This window comes from Polyodon spathula, chromosome 24, assembly GCF_017654505.1.
Source record: "Polyodon spathula isolate WHYD16114869_AA chromosome 24, ASM1765450v1, whole genome shotgun sequence".
NCBI lineage: Eukaryota > Metazoa > Chordata > Actinopteri > Acipenseriformes > Polyodontidae > Polyodon > Polyodon spathula.
The window spans coordinates 21766096-21787642 of record NC_054557.1 but is presented as its reverse complement, the minus strand read 5'-3'; the positions used below and the strand labels follow the sequence as shown (position 1 = coordinate 21787642).

General features: G+C 40.3%; 2 protein-coding genes across 2 annotated transcripts; one reads left to right on the top strand and one right to left on the bottom strand.

Annotated features, from left to right (window-relative positions):
• Positions 1–1319: 1319 nt before the first annotated feature.
• Positions 1320–10900, bottom strand: LOC121298732. Its single transcript, XM_041225941.1, has 4 exons — positions 10823–10900; positions 7221–7476; positions 6532–6825; positions 1320–1617 (listed from the first exon to the last, which is right to left on the bottom strand). The coding sequence occupies exons 2-4, from the start codon at positions 7411–7413 to the stop codon at positions 1460–1462; spliced, it is 645 nt and encodes a 214-aa protein (XP_041081875.1). The 5' UTR covers positions 7414–7476; positions 10823–10900; the 3' UTR covers positions 1320–1459.
• Positions 10901–13523: 2623 nt separating this feature from the next.
• Positions 13524–21261, top strand: LOC121298608. Its single transcript, XM_041225733.1, has 6 exons — positions 13524–13596; positions 18204–18509; positions 18892–19185; positions 19464–19571; positions 19680–19747; positions 20744–21261. The coding sequence occupies exons 1-6, from the start codon at positions 13524–13526 to the stop codon at positions 20858–20860; spliced, it is 966 nt and encodes a 321-aa protein (XP_041081667.1). The 3' UTR covers positions 20861–21261.
• Positions 21262–21547: the final 286 nt, after the last annotated feature.

The following is a 21547-nucleotide window of genomic DNA, read 5'->3' as shown; positions in this document are numbered from 1 at the left end:
CTGAAGCTGTCTCACACAAGGAGAAGAGAAGGAGGGACTATTCTTTAATGGTTGAACTTTAATATTTTAAGATAACAAGAAAAAGTATGCATAAACACATATTATGATAATGGATTATTATTATTATTATTATACATTAATGGATGTACATTATTTCTCATATTATTATTATTATTATTAGGCTATGCCTATGAAGCAGTATATGTACACACAAACACACCACACCTTTCACACTGACATGCTCTACCCGGGTCAGAACTTACCCGGGTCAGGACCCGGTGTCATGCGGGTCGGCTACCCGATTTTTCACACTGCTTTTGATAAAGCAGTGTCGACCTGGGTGACAGAAGTAAATACACAACGCGCGCATCAATGCCCCGGAAGCAGCCTGTTACAGACGCTTCCATTCAAGCATCTCTGGATTGAATAGTCGGCCCAAATATTGATTAGAGCAAATGTTTCTTCACCCCTGCTGCAATCTCGCTCACGCCGTGTCGCAAACAAAAAAATACGGCTAAACATAATAAAGAGAAACGTTCCTTGCATTAGTGAAACATTCACAGAGGCGTGGCTGTTTGTATTGCGTCGGCTCACCATCGGGCGTCAAGCATTTTGCTGCGCTCAATCCGGATAAAAGCGTGTCAACATTCCGAGGTAGGTAGCTGGGTCCGATCCAGGTATGTGGTTTCACACTGCGTGGGATTGTGACCCGGGTAGCCAGGACCCCGGTCCGTACCCGGGTAGGAGAGCCATTGTGAAAGGGGCTCTAGGAATAGGGGGCCGAGGTGTATTCAAGATTGGAATTGTCACTAAAGTGACCCTGTAATGCACAATTCCCAGCGCCCCCTAGGGTTGCTGCTGGCGTTCGTTCTCCATAGTTTACAGTACAAACTTGATCAGTGGTAGCCACCAAAGACTTAACATACAGTACAAGACTGCTGTTCACATATTAAAACACAGAATACATCTTCTGAACACTGTATAGTTCTGAGGACAGCAATACACTGAACCTTATCCAGCGTAAAGACCTTCTCAATCAAATATTGCTGCAACCCTCATAAAAGTTTCTCATAGTAAAAGCCTACAGCTGTGGCCAAACGTTTTACATCACTCCATAGAACTAAGTAATTTTGCTTCATAAAGTCGAATTAAATTTGCTGAATAATGTTACCTTAACATATTGAATTACATACCGCTTTGCAGTTTTCCATATACTCACAAAAATTGAAAAATGTGACATTTTGAAATCTAACATGAAATTACTATTATGATTTGATTACATGATTTTAGATAAAATAGCAAAGTGTAATCAAGCACAGTGAAAGAATGGTGAAGCAAAGGTAACCACTGTAAAGAATAGCTAGGTATGTTAAAGAATATTGAAAAACATGGCAAATTGTGGTAAACTTTTACAAGGGAAAGCCTACAATGTGGAAGCGACTCCAGGGCCGACAGGAAGTCACTTGACAGGCGTGAGCTGTATCCCTGAGGTCACTTCCTGTGCTGCTCGCTTGCTCCTCCTGTTGATGTACACCACAGCGCCGATGCTGGGTGGGATTATGAGAACAGCACAGAAGATGAAGACTCTGATTATCAATTCCACTTTAGAGATGGACACTGCAAGAAAAAGAATTAGTGTAATTAAACTACTTATAAATGATTTATTTCTGAATAAAAATGCAGTTTTTTAAAATCCATTTTTAAATAAGTTTCAGTGTTAGCAAAAACTGTTGGCAGGTCCACAGCTGTATGCCTGTATTGTGTCCTGTCAGTGAAGTGTATGGGTGTTTAGGTGGGGGAGGGGCGACGACTATAAACTTTGATAACACTATGTAACACAATTTTTGTTCGTGGGTAGTAAGTGTTATTTCCTAATTGCTTATGCCTCAAAAGTATAGAAAATGGCTATTATTCCCCACAGACTTTGCTTTTGTGACCAGGACAGTGATATTTCAAAATATCACTATCTCCAATGGGAAAACGGGCAAATGTGTGTCTTTTCGTTCACATAAAGTCAGAACAAAACAACATATGAATCCACATTAACATGTATTTATACTAAAGCAATACAAAAATGACTACAAAAGATTTAGAAGTAAGTAGTTTTTCGAGATTTACATTATACTGTAAATAGACAGTGATATTTCAAAATATCACTGTCCTGGTCACAAAAGCAAAGTTTGTGGGGAATAATAGCCATTTTCTATACTTTTGAGGCATAAGCAATTAGGAAATAACACTTACTACCCATTACACAGTGTAATAAACTGCTCCCTCAAAGTTTCTCCTTTGCCATTAAGTACCAAAAACATTTTTCTTTGAAAATATTAGAACACAAGTGGTGTTTATATAATTTGCTACATTCTTAATGAATATTTCTTCACAGAATAAAATATGTAAATGCTTTGTTTTGACTACAAATTTCTGTGTCCTGTTTTTATCAGACCAGTGGAATGTCATGCCAGCCATGAAGCTCAACATATAGAAAATGGATCTTTATCGTCACTGTGCATAAGACAACGCCAAGAAATGTATCATGTGGCTTCAGTTTCTTATTTTATATTGAGGCACCATTAAAGTATCTGAAGGGCTTTATTTGCAGAATCAACAATTACTTTGACTTAGCTTTTGTGGTTAACAAAATTAGAGTAAGCTATCATAACAATATAGTTAAAGAGAAAATTAAAATAACAGGTTAAAAAAGATTACAGAGTATCCTGTCCTCAAATGAGGACAATGGCACCTAATGGGTTACTAATGCACTGATTCGGCTAGTTCACTGTTCGGCCATGCCAAAACATCTGCACAAGTACCATGCCTCTGAAGGCACAAGCTGGGCTCTCCAATGAGGAAGAGGGAAATGACAGGAACTCAGCCCGCCATTGACCACAAGCGTGCCTTCCTCGCTTGCACACAAACGCAAAAAGACCGCGCCGATTTGGTGGCGGTCACTGAGGGAGCAAAGGAAGAGTCCCTGGAACAGCTGCTTCAGCTTCCCCCCTCTGGTGCTGACAAGGGTCCTGAACCCTGCGTTGCCACGGAGGGAGGCGGAAGGAAAACCCGCTGAGGCAACTGCAGGTTTCACGAGAACATGGAACCCGCGCAAGTGACCACCGCTGACGAGAACGAGGGAGGGGAAGAACCTGAAACGGCAGACAGAGGTGTTGCCCTGCAGGTCGATCCCCTCCCTGCGATGACTGAGGCCGGGTCTGATAACGTGCCTCAGTCTCTCAAAGAGGGGCCTCAGAGGGGACAAGACCATCTGGTTCGGCATAAATCGTCTAACCCACGTCTGCACCTTTTGTATCGATGGTCCCCAAGAAGGTCCTACCACTGGCCTCTACTGCCGCATCCCCTGGGGCTGGGGGAGGGGGCGGTAAAATAAAAAATCAAGCGCGACTCGCTCACCCAACAATGTGAATGCATTGTGCTTCTCCATTTCAGGAAAGGCAAAGGAGACTTGGGGAGAAGGAGTACAAAGCAGAGTGTCTGTGTAGCGTGGACTCAGAGAGGTTCTCCTCTCCCTCAGTAATAAGTTTCACATCAGTACATTAAACACCAACAGGTTTAAGGACAGTTTCTGCAGGGCCTAGGTAATCACCTACCTGAAAAAGGGGGGTTAGTCTGTGTGCTTCCTGCAGAAAATGCACACCATTCAGGAGGCCGAAGCCAATTACCTACCTTAGCCACCTAAGCGACACGTCTTGTGGGGTGACGACGCTCTTCTCCGGGTCCTTTTGACTGGAAGTGATTGATGTGAATGATGTTGTGCCGGCTGTCTGTTACACGACCAGATCCGGTACAGGGACGCTATCGTTCACCTATTGAAAGTGAACACGGCATCCACGGGTCCCGGGAAAGTCCAGTTTTATCGGCGGATGTCAGCCTACATGAGTCCATCAGCGCCGACAGGTGCGTGGTCCTTGGGAGGGATTTCAATTGCAACCTAGAGGCCGTAGACACAGTGGGGCAAGAACCCTACCCTCTCTCGTCGGCAGCTCTGAGGGAGCTGATCGATTGGCTCTCTGGCACTGGCACTGGCATTGGCAACATCCAGATGCCTCAGCCTTTACCTACACCAGGTTGAGGGAGGGACGGGTGTCTCAGTCCCGGATTGACAGGTTCTACATTTTGTGGAACCACTCTTGCGTTCGCTCCTCCGAGGCCTGGTGGCCGTGATGGTGGCCCCAGCTAGGCACGTCTACGCCTACTGGCACTTTAACAACTCTTTGCTGGAGGACAAGCTCTTTGAGTGGTCTGTCCAGGACTTTTGGATGGTCTGGCACTGCAGGTGATCTTGCTTCCCCACTTGGTGTCAGTGGTTGGCTGTGGGGAAGGTGCAGATCAAGATCCTCTGTCAGGATTACATGACGGGCACAAGCCGGAAGAGGGACAAATGGATCGAGCGGCTGGAAAGGGAGCTGCTCAATCTGGAGAGTCACCTGGCTCGCGGGGACCAACTCAAGCAGAGCGCGTACGAAGAGAAGAAGAGCACCTTGCGACACCGTCCCATAAAGATAATCACTGAAATCTATAAAGTAATTATTGGAAAACCAATTGCATTGAGGTCTGTAGCCCAGAGCTAATTCTTTGTTTGTTTTTATGCCTGTGGATTTATGGTGCCCAGTATTTATGTGCCGTAATACCTAATCTCCTCCACCAGGAGGCAAAGTGTGTTTTAACACCTATATTTGAGCATTAAAAGAAATGTATCACTTATATTTGAGCATGAAAAGAAACTTATTACTTATATTTGGATAAAAATCAATAGATGACAAACTATGCAGTGACTTTTTATTGTGCTGATTAACAACTGACATCATGAAAATGGTGCAAAATGATCTGTCGATGTTGGGCAGGTGTTGTGACTCTTGGTCTCCCAGTTCGTGGCCTGTCATGGACAGAGTGTGTCTGGTTATACCATCTCACCAGGTTTGAAATTGCTGGCTGTGAGCACCCAAGACAGTGAGCCACAGTATGCTCCACTAGTCTAGCCTCCAACATGCTGATTGCACGAAGGCGCTGTTCTCTTGACAGACGTGGCATATTGTTTTTTTCTGTGATTTTCTTTATTACTTTTATTCAAGTTTGCAATTCAACAGCTGAAAGCACTCCATATCCAGTGTCCAATCAACTGTCTCACTAATTAGGTGATTAAGTGCATGTGCTTCAATCATAGTCACTCAAATGTGTCATGGTCAAGGGCAAATGATTGAAAATAAATGTGTTATAATTTTGATGCTCAGTATATATCAGAGCTTTTCAAACTGTGGGGTGCGCCAGTGCATGGGTTTGTTAAAACTGGTTGGTGCTGTGTAAAGGGCTGAGGGGGAACTTGATTATCAGAGTATAGCCTCCTTTTGACAGTCAATTGTTTATTTATTTATTTATTTATTTTTCCTCTTTTGTGGGCGAAATTTGTACCAAGTGCAATTTCTGTTCTGGTGTTCCTCTCTCTGGTTTGGATAAATAAAATGAAGCCAGCTTGGTGCGACAAAAACTTTCTGGCCATCACTTGTTACTTTATAACATCTGACATCACGCACCCTGGTGCCTAACAAATGCAAAGCAGCTTTGCACCCAGACTCTGTCAGTCAAGTATCTCGAGGGGGTGCTTAGGACCACAGAGCCAACCTCCCTCCCAGTCCTGCTGTTAAAACCCGGAGGGTGAGAGTCCCCAGTGAAAGGCTCTGTACTCCCTGCTAGTCCCGAGAGGCACTGGGGATCTAGGATAGAGAGTTCTCCATGGCGCCATCATGTCAGCAGAGTTCTCGTGTCACTTTACTCTTACTCCTCTTGAAGAACATCCTGCTGCAGTTCTGGCTACTCATTTCTCCCGCCCTCCTCATTTTTGGGCACGCTGTTCGTGGCTCCACCAAGGTGAGAGACCACTTAATGAATCTGCTCCTGGCTCTTGCTAAACAAGCCATTTACAAGACCAGGAAACGCAAGATCACAGTGGAGGGTCTCTTTGACTGCGGAGCCATGTTCAGGGCCCTGATCCGGTCCCGGGTTAATTTAGAGCATGTCCAAAGCAAGAGTCAGTAACATCTACTGATATGTTTGAATCAAGGCTCCTTTTGTTTTGCTGTCAATACATTACTGTGCACTAGATGGCGATAGAGGTTTCTAATACAAAAACACTTTGGCTGATCTAGCCTGTGTTACATCTGTCAATGGCAGACAGCTAGAACTGAACAGCAGCTCCTGAACTCCTAGGCAAAGCAACGGAACACATACTTATATATGAACACAGTGCTGTACATGAGTAATTGCAATAAGAGTGACTCATAAAGAAAGCAAGCTTCATAAAAAATGAAGGAACATGAAAACGCCCTAACAACTATCTACACAGAATCACTTTAAGGGTACTTTAACACAGACTATACAACAATCTCAGAATGATTGCACACATGAAAAGGGAACAGTAAGTGAAATTATGAAAATGTAGTTTCTATCAAACATAGATTTACAGCTTTAATAATGATGTCTTCGGACGATACTAATGTAGAGCACTGATATGAATAATACCTGTGAGTGTGGTGGTGTAGCTATACAAAGCCTTTACTTCACCCCCCTCAGTTAGGTTGCATCTCCATCTCCTGTTGTGGTCTGATTTCTGCAGCTCCAGGGACAGAGTGGAATGTGTTCTGTATTTTGTGATCTTGAACCTGTCTCCCTGCAGGGCTGTGCCTTCATCATCCACCCAGGTCAGTTCAGCATTGACAGGAGGACTGCAGTCTGCAATACCACCATTACACACCAGGGCGCACTGTAGAGATAAAGCAGTGCCTCTCTTTAAGTCTCCAATTGGGTCAGCTGTAACTGAAAAGGGAAAACCAATGAGAGAAACTGTATTAAAGACCTCTGGACTTTACAATGCCAACCTGGGAAACTTACCATGCTTTTACTCTGCTTTATTACACTTTGCTGTGCTATTGCTATGGGAAACTTTACCATAATTTCACTGTGTTTTATTACACATTGTTATGCCTTTACTATGGGAATCTTTTCTAAGGGTACCCCTGCATATGGAACTCAGAACCTGGTATCATTTTAAAGCAAGTCTAAAAAGCTGTCTTTTTTTGTTTCATTTTTGTTCACTAGTTGCAGAACTATGATTAGTAAAATTAGTATGAGTGGGTATGATACAGTAACTACAGTAATAGAACTGGTTCTAACACCACTAATAGTTACTTTAAACAGTACAACACACTTACTGGTGAGCAGGCTCAGAACAACAGAAGTCTGACTTGAAAGTAACTGCTCATTTACATATTGTTGGCAGTTATACTGGCCGGTATCCTCTATGTGCAGGTCTCTCTGGCTGTTTGTCTGTAATCTTCCCACCCAAGGCCAGCTCGAAAGATTTAGAGCTTTGAGTAAAGACCCAATAAATAAAAGAGTTTTCATATTCCTGGAATCGCCCACAAGGCAGGGTAACAGTCTCTCCCAGAGACGAGTACAGCTCCAAACCTGGAAATATAACAACAATAATAATATCATTCCTACTACTAATAATAGTGATAGCAATAACAATAATGCCTAACCAACTTAAAAAATTGACAATAAACAGTTTGCCCTGGATGATTCAAACATGACAAATCTTTTTATAACAGTAATGAAACAGGCCTGGTTCTGTTGTTACTGCACACTTTTAATTAAGGGGTCTTTTCTTTGGAGAATCTCAACACGTTGTCCAGCTACACTAGTCATGGTGCTCTGTGTCAACTATGAGAAATTAAAAGCAATCCAAACTGTCTTAAAAAAAACAAGGGTTCAATTGCAGCGTAGCAGTGAATTAGTCCACATCAAGTGGACTAAAATGCAGACTAGAAAATCCTTCAAATCTGTATTAACTTTATCCTGATAGCAGCGTAGAAAGCAGATGATCCCAGTAATTGGTTTAACCTATCGGAACAAATGGAATAACTGATAAAGAGGACTAACCTACAGCTATGGACAAGAGTTTTGCATCCCCCTATAGAATTAACACATTTTGCTTCATAAAGTCCAATGGAACCTGCTGAATAATGTACATTAACATATTAAATTACTTACTGCTTTGTAGTTTTCCATATACTTAATATACATCATAGTAGTACATGAAATACTGTACTACTGCTATGGCTTACTACTTAATCCTAAAACTGTAGTTGTTATTTAAATGCATTTAAAAGAAATTGTGCGGGAGAAAAAAAAAAAAAAACTGTCATTATTATTATTATTATATTATTATTATATTATTATTATTATTATTATTATTATTATTTATTATTATTATTATTATGTATTTGTGTTGTTATTTTGGTTATTTAGAGTAAATGATGTATTGTTATTACAGTAATCCATCGCATATCTGCCCTAACTGTTTGTTCGCCATGATCAATCTCTTCAGTGACATCAGTTTATTATTGAAGAGTGAAGATTGTGTTGTATGTGTTCCGTGCGCTGCAGTTACTGCTGGTGTCATGTGATCTGTTCAGTGTGTTGACTGGATGTGTAAATAAATCCTGTTCACCTGAGGGGCTTATCAACTTCAACCTCCGACTCGATCTCCTGCCTGTCACTCAGCAGCGATTGCACGCACCCACACGGCAGACGGCTACTCTGTCACAAGCATTAATCTTTCTAAAAAGGCATTTAGGGGCTCTCCCTTATAAAAACTGAAAGAGTTATATATATATAATATATATATATATATATATATATATATATATATATATATATATTATGCCGCCCTTTTACTGACGGGCTGTTGGAGTAGAGGAGAAAGGAGAAAGGGGAAAGGGACAGAGAGTAAGAATGAACAAGTTAAAACAATTGCTACTGGTGCTGGATTTAGATCAGCGCGATACTTATTGAATTATTCTGTCTGTTTATTTTGGCCACAGTGCAGGCTGTCACATAGTTTTGGGGGTTGGTTGTCACATGTAAATCCTATAGGAAGAAGTCTTATATTTTTTCTTTTTACTTTTTTACACCAAAATGTGGGATATGTCACCATGTAATGCGTATTTAAATTATGTACTGTTTGTCCTCTAGTTCTGTGGAGGCTGTGGTATTATTTTGTAGCATGGGTCAACATTTCAAATATATAGAGGTCTGTATTTTTTATGTTCACATAAAAAGTAAAAAATACAACTTTTTCTGTAATCGCACACAGTAGAAACTTTACTATTTAAAAAAAAAAAAAAAAAGTTGCATTATTGTCTACAGTAAAAGCAAGAACATACACTGTGACAACCAAACCCATACCGTGTGACACGCAACCCCAGTATGGGGGCAGGTTGTCACAGGTGACCGGCGCATTTTCAACCGTGTAAATATCATATTTGGGATAACGCTATGCTGAAATAAAAAACACCAATTTGTACGTGTAGCCCGGCATTAGGCTCCAGTCCTGTGAATATCACATTCATGACGGAGTGGTTAAAATCAACTCCCTAACAATATTATTAAATGGTTTTATGATTCAGAATTGTTAACTTGTTTTGTGGAGACTGGAACGCACCAGATTCTCCACCCTTCCGTATTTTACAATGAACTAGTCCGAGCCTATGAACCTGACACGCCGCATTGCTCGCACACGTGCCATTGATGAAGCTGATGTGTAATTAATGTTTTTTTTTTTTTTTTTTTTTTTTTAATTTATTTTAGAACATGGTAATTCGATTTTGTTTTGGGAAGCAACGTGAAACAAACAAACAAACGTAACAATAGAGTGCAACAATATGGTAGCAGTGAAAAACTGACGGAAGTTAGTGAGGTAGGGTTTTAATTTTATTTTTTATATGTAAAATATAAGGGCTAATCTTGCACACAAATATTTCGGGGAAACTTAATGCAGCTTCTGTTATTTACCGAAAACGCTTTGATATGAATATGTTTAATTAAGGGGACAAGTGAAAAAAAACGCAAAGTGAAAACCAAATTAAGAGAAGTGTTTTGATGAAATGGAGCTTATCGCTTTGCAAAGGTAATCGCCGAGACTGTTTCGACCTGATACACATGTTTTCACCTTGTACTATGCATGGATAGTGTTGATAAACTGTTTAATAAAGAGAGAAAGAGAGAGTGAGTAGATGTATTTATTTTAATTGACTATATTGACTACTTCTCAAAACTTGCTGCTGTAGATGCAAGTAAATAATTAGTCGGTAGCAAAGGGAATTTAAGCAATTTAACCCTGAGCGGGGGAGCCCCCCTTGGGATTTAACCCTGTTAACCCCCCAATTTTACCCCCCCCCCCCCCCCCCCCCCCCCCCCCACACCCCCCCACCACACCCCCACCCCCCCACACAGTAGAGATCGGCGCCCATGGTTACTGTATAAAGCAGAGAGGCAGGATTTCGGAAAGCAACATACACACACACACACACACATACATACATATTCGGAGCACAACTTACCTGAGTTCAGGTGCATGAAATCTGAGACATCCAACTCCTGACATTGCAATCGTCAATCGTATTAAAATATGGTTCCATACTTAATACATAATTAAAAGCTGGCTAAACTGAGATAAATTAATTGTAAAAATCTAAATACTTTTGGTTATATAGTTAAACTCGGTCTTTAAAACTGTTTTTAATGTATGTGTCCCATTTCTGAGTTGGTCCCCCGATCTCTTCCCAGTTGACGTCATTTCTTGAATGTGAAAGGTTGATGTTCAGAGTCACAAACCTTCAGGATTAAAGTCACCTATTGATTTCTTCCAACATGTGTATATGCTTTAACGTGTCTGTTTAATTTGAACAGACCACTGCTGGTAAAAGCTGAACTTATCTATTAATATATAAAAATAATAAAAATTACTTACCACACCCTGCTCTACAGCTGAGTAACAAGAAACACAGACATGAAGCTCGAAAATTCTTCATCCTTATTTTCAAATTCAATGTGCAGCTTATCTGTTTAAAATACAAACCCACACTGAGGAAAATGCAGAAGGGACTGTCGTGTTGCAAGTTTCCTGTTTGTTCACAGGAGAAAAAATGACCAGGCTGAAACTACGACCGCAATGAGTAAGGAGGATGGAAATGACATTTTATTTGTATCCTTAATTCTTGGGGTTAACTGGCTCACTGGGGGTGGATTAACCTAGAATGATTCTCTCAACACAACAAGAAGTCAGTTTAAAACTTTAAGTTCAGAAATCAAAACGAAAAAGGCCAACTTTGGAGACGGCAGTCTTCATTCATTCCTCGGGTCTAACAGAGATCTCTAAACAACCCTTTTTATACCTAACCTGTGGTGACATCACTCTTCCACAATTCTTCCTTTCTCTAACTGTCTTCCAGTATAGGTTGCTGTCCTCTAGTACGTTGTATTGGTCCTCCGAATAACATGCTCACAACTCATGCATTTGTTTTTTTTATATATATAAATTTAGTCGTCTCAGTTTTTACCCCTGTTTTCTCCACCATTTAGTGTGCCCAATTATTATCTGTATCCTCATCTGAGCGGAACGTGCCAGTCCATCATTTTTCCCCACTGTGGATCCACAATGAGGCCACAAGTCCTATAATAGTGGAAGACAACACAGATCTGGAGGCTCCACTGCAGAACCACAGGCGCCCTCGCTGGTGCACGGTGAGCCGTGGATTCCCCTGCCGACCTAAGTCCTCCCTATCTGGGCAGTGCTCGGCCAATTGTGCACGGCCCCCTAGGATCTCCTGGTCACGGTCGGCTGTGACAGCCTGGACTTGAACCTGCGATCCCCAGGCTATGGGACACATCCTGCAGTCCACATGGAGCGTCTTTTGCTGGATGCGCCACTTGGGAGCCCCTCAATTCATGCATTTGAGACACACACCCAGCTAATGAGATATATTACTACAAGAGATTGCAAGACACAGGAAGAGTACAAGATTCCGACAACCTCCACATATTCCAGTTTTAAAAGGAATGTCATATGCAGACGGGCCAAAATAATTGAATCTATTCAGTCTTGAACAAAGAAGACAACGTGGTGACCTGATTCAAGCGTTCAAAATTCCAAAAAGTATTGACAATGTCAACACAAGGGACTTTTTTTACCTGAAAAAAAAGAAACAATGAACGGGGGTTACAAATGGAGATTAGATAAAGGGGCATTCAGAACAGAAAATAGGAGGCACTTCTTTACACAGAGAATTGTAGGGAGTCTGGAACCAACTCCCCGACAATGTTGTTGAAGCTGACACCCTGGGATCCTCCAAGAAGCTGCTTGATGAGATTGAATAAGCTACTAACTACCAAACGAGCAAGATGGGCCGAATGGCCTCCACTTGTTTGTAACGTTTCTTATGTTCTTATATCATACCAAAATAAACAAAGTCTCCTAACATGCTTGTGGATCCTCTTGTATAGTTTCTATATGAGCTCCATTCCCGACCTCTACAATCTTGAGTGGCTCCTCTTGTAGAGTCTATGAGCTCCTTGTGTTCCTCTAATCATGTAGAGAGAACCTCTTGTAGAGTCTATGCCCTTGCAAAAGTTTACCACGATATTTCTGCATAGTATTTTTGTAGTTATCCCATGTTTTTCCCAGGGTAATACTATGCATTTACCATAGTTGACCTGTTTTGCTATGTTTATGAATGTTCTTTACTATACCTTGTTTTTCTTACAATGCTTGTCTATGCTTTACTCTGCTTTCATTGTGCTTTATTACACTTTACTGTGCTTTTACTTTTATAAGGGTGAGCTCCTTGTCCTCTAATGATCTTCAGAGTGGCTTATCTTGTATAGAGTCAATGAGCACCATGTGTACCTCTAATCATGTAGGCTGACTCCTCTTGTATAGAGTCAATGAGCACCATGTGTTCCTCTAATCATGTAGAGACTGACTCCTCTTGTATAGAGTCAATGAGCACCATGTGTTCCTCTAATCATGTAGAGACTGACTCCTTTTGTATAATGTTTAGAGAGGCTCCTCTTATATAGAGTCTATGAGCTCCATGTCCTCTAGTAGAGTGACTCCTCTTATATAGAGTCTATGAGCTCAATGCTTCTACTCTCCTCACGTAGAGAGCGGCTGGAATTATATCCAGTCTGCTCAGGTCTCTGAATTCAGGCTGGACCTTCTCCTCCCTGCTGGTGCCTGTGATGTTTGAGGAGCTACACTTTTTTTCAAACCCTTACTTCCAGCACCCTGCTCTCCAATTCAATAGAGAGAAAGACAGGAATACGGCACACAGATTCCTTTTGAAATTGCACCTACAGGTTCCCAGACTGAGAAAATAAATAAAATAAAGTCGTAGGAGAAATTTGAGAAGTGATTGGGGTTGTGGAAAGTTTACTGCTGGAAAGTGGCCAAGATAAAACCACTACCTAATTGAGCAAGGAATCCGGACGTGACTTATTTTTGTTCTTAGCCCTTTTTGCTATGCTATTAAAAGCACTTCTTGTATTAGGTATGACATTTCTATTCACTGGAGTCAAGTGGTTGATTAGGGAGAAGGATAAGAAGAGCTAAACTTACTGAAGCACTTCTTCCTTTACTAAAGCTTCCATATCTGTGAACTTGAAGACTGAAAATGGAAAAGCAGCTCTGTGATTTACTTGTGTGCCTGATTCTGCTTTCCTGGGGTTTCGGAGCTGGTGTTGCTGGTAAGTGTTGATATTTTTGAGGCTTAAAAAGTCAAGCAGAAAAACAGTTTCCTCCTTCCTGTCTCAGCGTTGAAAATAAGAACATAACAATTAGGGCAATGTTGTCTCCAGACAGCACAGCTATAGCAATAGAAAGAGACAGCGTTATAGGAGACATTTACACAAGAGGCTAAAAAACATATATAAACAATTTTGATCTAATCTATCTATCTGTAGATATATGGGTATAGAATATGGTATGGGGGTGCTGTACAATGCCAGCTGATATCCACTCCATGGTCTTATTGTCCTTCCACAGCACCCTGTCTTATATTTGTAATAGTAAGTCATTAAATAAGAATAATTACAATATAGCTCATTTTACAATATAGTGATGGAGTGTACATTCCAGATCAAACCTCAAGCAGCTGTGGGGCAGTGTGTGTAAAGAATGCACATTCCATCTGGGTAAAGGTTGTGGAGATGTTTCAACTAAAACAAAAGTAATAAAGTGTGAAAAGACAACATAAACCAACTGGGTAGTAAACAAAGTGTGAGATAAAGTAATATGTTTAAAAGTAAAATTAAATAGTTAACAAATGAATGTAAAGTGGTTATCACAGATTGATATAAGAGGTCAAAGCACAAACTTGGGTTTAAAAGAACCAATGTTTAGTTTGGTTGGGAAAAAAAGGTATTATATTGGAAAGGGTATAGGAGGCTTAAAGACCCTGGTGAATATACTGAGGTTGGGAATTATCTCCAATATAGCTTCATTGTTTAATTGTGTAATTGTTTGGCAGTTAAAAGTGGTACAGCTGACAAGGTAGGGGGAAGGGAAATGTGAGGAGGACCTGCTGAGAGCCTGAGTGGAGGTGGCTGTATACAAAGAAACGAAAGTCAGGGAAAAAAAGTTTCCTGCGTGTGTAATTCGGGGTAAACAGGAGTAGCCTGTCCCCGTTTAGAGAGGGACGCCTTTACTGTTTAGATAGACCCACAAAGGGTTTAGGCTTTTGTTTTTGTTTCCACCATTTTGTTTTCAAATAAAGCCATGCCCTGACGTGTTTCAATAGAAGTACGGTTTTGCTTGGAATTATTCTTATATGGTACGCCACACAAGGTCATTATCCAGGAAGATGGCAGCAAAGTCTTCATATATATATATATATATATATATATATATATATATATATATATATATATATATATATATATATATATATATATATATATATATATATATGTGTGTGTGGAGAAGAGAAAGGAAAGCAAGATGTATGTTTCCTAAACATTTAATATTGTCATAAATCATAGGAATGGGTGAACTACCATTTTTTAGAAAGCAGGTTTTGCAGACCCACGATTGGCAGCAAACAGTGCCACGTCTGTGGAATAAAGACGGAGGCTGCTTTTAGACAGCAAGAAACCCTTCTTAAAGGTTTTTATTTGAGATGATGACAACATTTACAAAGCCCTAGAATCAGCTGCTGCTGTACAAAGCGAAAGTTTGTTTTCTTTGGGTACTTTGTCCAAATTAGGAATGAACTATCGGACAATTTAAATTGTTTGACTGTAAGGCGTTCTAGAGATCCTCCACAGAAGACAAAAGGCTGCTCTACCGGACGTGATGAACAGGTTAGAACAAATTATTGTTGTGTTAGTTAGTTGGTTTGGTTTGGACGTCCAGCTGATGTTCTGTGCTGGAGCTAAAGCATCACATTGCAAGTTCTGCAATTGAGGAAACATTCAGTTAATAACAAAAACTGCCTTCGCCTGCCTTTTTAGAAAGCAGGTTTTGCAGACCCACGATTGGCAGCAAACAGTGCCACGTCTGTGGAATAAAGACGGAGGCTGCTTTTAGACAGCAAGAAACCCTTCTTAAAGGTTTTTATTTGAGATGATGACAACATTTACAAAGCCCTAGAATCAGCTGCTGCTGTACAAAGCGAAAGTTTGTTTTCTTTGGGTACTTTGTCCAAATTAGGAATGAACTATCGGACAATTTAAATTGTTTGACTGTAAGGCGTTCTAGAGATCCTCCACAGAAGACAAAAGGCTGCTCTACCGGACGTGATGAACAGGTTAGAACAAATTATTGTTGTGTTAGTTAGTTGGTTTGGTTTGGACGTCCAGCTGATGTTCTGTGCTGGAGCTAAAGCATCACATTGCAAGTTCTGCAATTGAGGAAACATTCAGTTAATAACAAAAACTGCCTTCGCCTGCCTTTGGGTAAGTGCTGTCATTGTGTACCCTGCATTGATAGACAGTACATGTGTTAGAATTGCTATAAGCGCTTGTCATGTGCTCCATTTAACCCGTGCTGCATACTGGGATCCAGCTGGAAAGGTTACATGTATAATGGGACCAGGGTCAGCCTGCTCTGTCATTTTTGCGAGATGAAGGGGTTCTGATGTGTCTAATTAGTGGATTAAGCAGGTTTAGTCCCCTTGATTGAACTAAAGTTACTACAGCTGCTTATCCTGATTGCAGCGTACCAGAAGTTAATCATAACAGGTAAATCCATTGTTCTCCAGGAACCACTCCATGAGGGTTAGAGTGTTCACCTCCATTTTCCCCAAAAAATAAATAAGTGGTACCCGCAGTACATCTCCTGGCCTGAGTACATGGAGGCGCTGTTATCCCACTAGGACACCATATGTCACGGATGGCTTGGCAGGTGACAGCAGACTAACAAGTAGACACAGGCTCAGTACTGCGGGGTCAGATGTGCTCTTTGTTTATTTAACAAAATTAAACAAACCAAACGGCACTGTGGCCAAAATAAACAGAGAGAATAATTCAATAAGTATTGCGCTGATCTAAATCTAGCACCAGTAGCAATTGTTTTAGCTTGTTCATTCTTATGTCTTTCTCTGTCTCCTTTCTCCTCTACTCCAACAACCTGTCAGCAAAAGCTGCTGAGCTGCTCCTATATATATATATATATTATATATATATATCTCTCTCTATTCAGAGAGAGAGAGAGAGAGAGAGAGAGAGAGAGAGAGAGAGAGAGAGAGAGAGAGAGAGAGAGAGAGAGAGAGAGAGAGAGAGAGAATGAGAGAGGTTGAGGGATTAACTGGTTGTCAATTCCCTTGTTTATCCCATGACCACATTCCATACAGGTTTTCTCATGAGCGTGGTCAACAGCCAATTAGTCAATAAATAATTAGCTGCCGAGCACGCATTCTCACGGGATGTGTTTGGCAGATGAGAGGCAGACACTCTCCTTGCCAACTATATTGAACTAAAATACGGTAATCCGTCACGTACCCGACTGCGGTGGGACCAGAGTAAGGGCAGATATGTAAAAAGTCGGATGAATGAATCCTGTTTTAAATACCTTTATACACAGCTGTAGCAATTACTATATTCACACAATCATTGTTTTGAGATTCAGCCTTTAATAGGAAGCTCCCCTAAATCCCTTGTTTAGAAAGATACAGGGTATTAATGCTTGTGACAGGAGCCGTCTGCCATGTGGGTGCGTGCATTCGCTGCTGCGTGACAGGCAGGAGATCGAGACGGATCACGTGACACTAGCAGTTATGGCAGCGCACAGAGTATATACAACACAATATTCTCTGTTCAATAATAAATTAATGTCACTGAAGAGATTGATCATGGATAAATGGTTAGAGCGGATTACTGTAATAACAATACGTTATTTACTTTAAATAACCAAAATAACAACACAAATACATCAGATAACAATAATAATAATTTTTTTTTTTTTTCCTCCTTTAGAAAAAATGCATTTAAATAATAACAACTACAATAATAATGATAATAATAAAACAAATCAACATTCCCTACATTTAAAATAAATGTCTGAATCATGTACCTTTGATACTATTTTCAGTTCAATGTAGTAAAATGTCACTTGATCTGCTTTAACTATAAACAGCTAATGGTCCATTATCACGCAGTGAAACTGTTCTGTGTCTATCCAGCTGTGTCGGCAGTTTTAATGCAAATGATCTGCCACTTTGAAATGTGCGCAAAAAGACATGGCATTTATTTATACTTAAATATGTTTCATGTGATAAAAATGTGTCCTTCTTTTTGTACAGGGATCCCTTTATATATTTATCTGACATTGAATTTCACATATGGGATTAATAAAGAACGGTTTATACAGCTGTGGCCAAAGGTTTTGAATCACCTAGAATTTTAGGATTGAGAAATAATTAAACAGTAAGCCATAGCAGTAGTACAGAATTTCATGTACTACTATGATGTATATTAAGTATATGGAAAACTACAAAGCGGTGAGTAATTTAATATGTTAATGTCATTATTCAGCAGGTTCCATTGGACTTTATGAAGCAAAATGTGTTAATTCTATAGGGGGATGCAAAACTCTTGTCCATAGCTGTAGGTTAGTCCTCTTTATCAGTTATTCCATTTGTTCCGATAGGTTAAACCAATTACTGGGATCATCTGCTTTCTACGCTGCTATCAGGATAAAGTTAATACAGATTTGAAGGATTTTCTAGTCTGCATTTTAGTCCACTTGATGTGGCTGCTATGCTGCAATTGATCACTATTATTATTATCACTATTATCACTATTATTAGTAGTAGAATGATACTATTATTGTTCTATTGTTGTTGTTATATTTCCAGGTTTGGAGCTGTACTCGTCTCTGGGAGAGACTGTTACCCTGCCTTGTGGGCGATTCCAGGAATATCAAAACTCTTTTATTTATTGGGTCTTTAGTCAAAGATCTGAAACAGCTTCTGAGCTGGCCTCGGGTGGGAAGATTACAGTCAAACAGCCAGAGAGAGCTGCAAGACTGGAGGTGCTGCCTGACTCGTCTCTGAGGATACACGACCTGCACATAGAGGATAGCGGCCAGTATACCTGCCAACAATATGTAAATGAGCAGTTTCATTCAAGTCAGGCTTCTGTTTTTCTGAAGCTGCTCACCAGTAAGTGTGTTGTACTGTTTAAAGTAACTATTAGTGGTGTTAGAACCAGTTCTATTACTGTAGTTACTGTATCATACCCACTCATACTCATTTTACTAATCATAGTTCTGCAACTAGTGAACAAAAATGAAACAAAAAAAAGAAAGCTTTTTAGACTTGCTTTAAAATGATACCAGGTTCTGAGTTCCATATGCAGGGACACCTTTAGAAAAAGATTCCCATAGTAAAAGCACAGCAAAATGTAAAAAGACACAGTGAAAGCATGGTAAAGTGTCCCATAGTAAAAGCACAGTAAAGTGTAATAAAGCATAGGAAAGTATAGGCTGGCATTGGAAAGTCCAGAGGTCTTTAATACAGTTTCTCATTGGTTTTCCCTTTTCAGTTACAGCTGTCCCAGGTGGAGACTTAAAGAGAGGCACTGCTTTATCTCTACAGTGCGCCCTGGTGTGTAATGGTGGTATTGCAGACTGCAGTCCTCCTGTCAATGCTGAACTGACCTGGGTGGATGATGAAGGCACAGCCCTGCAGGGAGACAGGTTCAAGATCACAAAATACAGAACACATTCCACTCTGTCCCTGCAGCTGCAGAAATCAGACCACAACAGGAGATGGAGATGCAACCTAACTGAGGGGGGTGAAGTAAAGGCTTCGTTTAGCTACACCACCACACTCACAGGTATTATGCATATCATTGCTTAGTGTTTATAATACATAACTCAATAAGTATGACCTGTCACGCATTTTCCACTGTATAGGTATCTAGTCTATATATACTCAGACGAGGATTGGTCATGGAAGTTCAGAAATAGGTTTTAACCAAACTTAAAACAGACGGTCATTGCTTGCAGTGGTTACTGGATATCCTGGAGGGTTATACTGGAGGGTTATAAAGAGGGAGCTGTCTGCCTGTCTGCAGCTGTAATGGATTGATTGTTTTTCTCTCACTCCTTAAAGACACTCCGGTATTGATTGCATCATCTTCATCAGCGGCCGTCACTCTCCTCCTAGTTTTGATCCTCGCCGTCGCATTCTGTGCCTGGAAGAGGAAGAGAACAGATTCAAGTAGGGCTCCTTATTGAATAACTGACTCAGGTCTGCTGCCATCGATTCCTTCAACAGTCGCTCTTCACAAAATACCAGTTAAAGGAACAGCTCTTCTTCCTTTCACAGATAACCACGTCCAGGCTGAAGAATTGAAGAACAAGGAGTCTGTCAGTGAGATTCCTGCTCGGGTTACGGTAAGAACAGGATGTGTCAATGATAATGGAATGTGTCCACAACTCCAAAAATAGAATGTGTCCACAACTCCAAAAATAGAATGTGTCCACAACTCCAAAAATAGAATGTGTCACAACTTAAAAAATAGAATGTGTCCACAACTCCAAAAATAGAATGTGTCCACAACTCCAAAAATAGAATGTGTCCACAACTCCAAAAATAGAATGAGACACAACTTCACAAATCCAATGTGTCCACAAGCAGATTTAAATCGGATTTGATTTCCATTACACAGGATCCAAGCCGTGGTTAATTGAAAAAAATCAACACATACATATAATGAAAGATGAAAATATACAGGACCTTGTAATTATAATCAAGAAGAGGGATAAAATGGAGCAACGCCACTGTTAAGAGCGCTAGTCGTTTTCTTACTCCTGCTTCGCATCCTAATCTATATCGTTACAGTACACCTTGATCATTGAATTCAGGGAACAAGAGAGCAGGGGCTTTGCAACAAAAAAATAGTTGCTCTTTTTTTTCCATACGTTTTATCGTGTTTAATTCTCGCCTGTCAGACAGAACAGTAGCGGAACAGGGATCCAGCACAAATTAACCCCTGGATCTAAATAAATACTGCAGTGTTATCATTAAAGTTTGAACCATTATGTTTATGTGTAAGAATAACCAGGAAAAAAAAAAAAAAAAAAAACATTAATTACAAACTTGTGCACAGTTGGGTGTATATTATTATTATTATTATTATTATTAACAGTAGTAATCATGAACCTGTCACAGTAGTTCCTGACTAATATTTCTTAGTGGTGATGGTGTATCCTAATACACACAAGTCTTATCAAGCAGTATTGCATTTGCCATTAGCCTCATGCTGACGGCTGATCCCGCGCAACAAGGTTCTTTCTAATAGATTTCCCTAAAGCAGTTCCTCCAGTCCTGCTGTACGCATCCCTTCACACTGTGAGCCTGACCTTCTGCTTCTCTCTTGTGAACCACAGGGGGGCGCCGAGGAGAACTACTCCAGCATTCGGTTCGACGACGAGAGAAGAGGACCTGAAAGAAGACAGGCTCCTGCGGAGGAAAGCAAGGGCGTCATTTACTCTGCCATCAAATGATCGACAAACCGCGGCTGCTCTTGCAGTTACAGCATTCAGACATCTGGTGGCGCTAAAAATAAAAAAAAAATCATCATAATAATTGTTTGTATTTTACATTGTAAATAGTCAAGTGCTCAGGAATTGCTCCGCATTGTTTGGTTCTTGATGATTTTTAGGGCTCTGTTTTAAAAACGTAATGATGTTTTAAGGAATGTTTTGATAAAGACTTTTGTTCAAGCCCATTATGGTTAATTAAATCGAGTTTGCAGTTCATAAAAGCATTCTGGCCTGTTTTAGAGAGGGTTCGTGTAATTGCCTTGTGAAGGAAAAAGCTTTGAAGTAGCCTCTGCAATCATATCAATCCAATAGAAATGCTTTGGATTGATCTGAAAAAAAGCTGCGTCAAAAATTGTGTATCCAATCTGTCTGAGCTGAAGGAAATATGCAAGACAGAATGGGCCCAGATTTCACCAACAAGATGCAACACACTGTTAAGAATTATCATAACATCTGAAACCTGTAATAAAAACAAAAGGAGGGCACGCGAAATATTACAGTGAATACGTTTGTTTGTTTTATTATTGGTTAAATTACTAGAAATTGTCAATTTTGCATTTGTTTTATTAAAATGTGGTTAAAGTTTACTAAATGTCTGTCCTTAATCTGTTACCTTGAATTTTGGTATAATAGGCGTAGTGTGCCAAT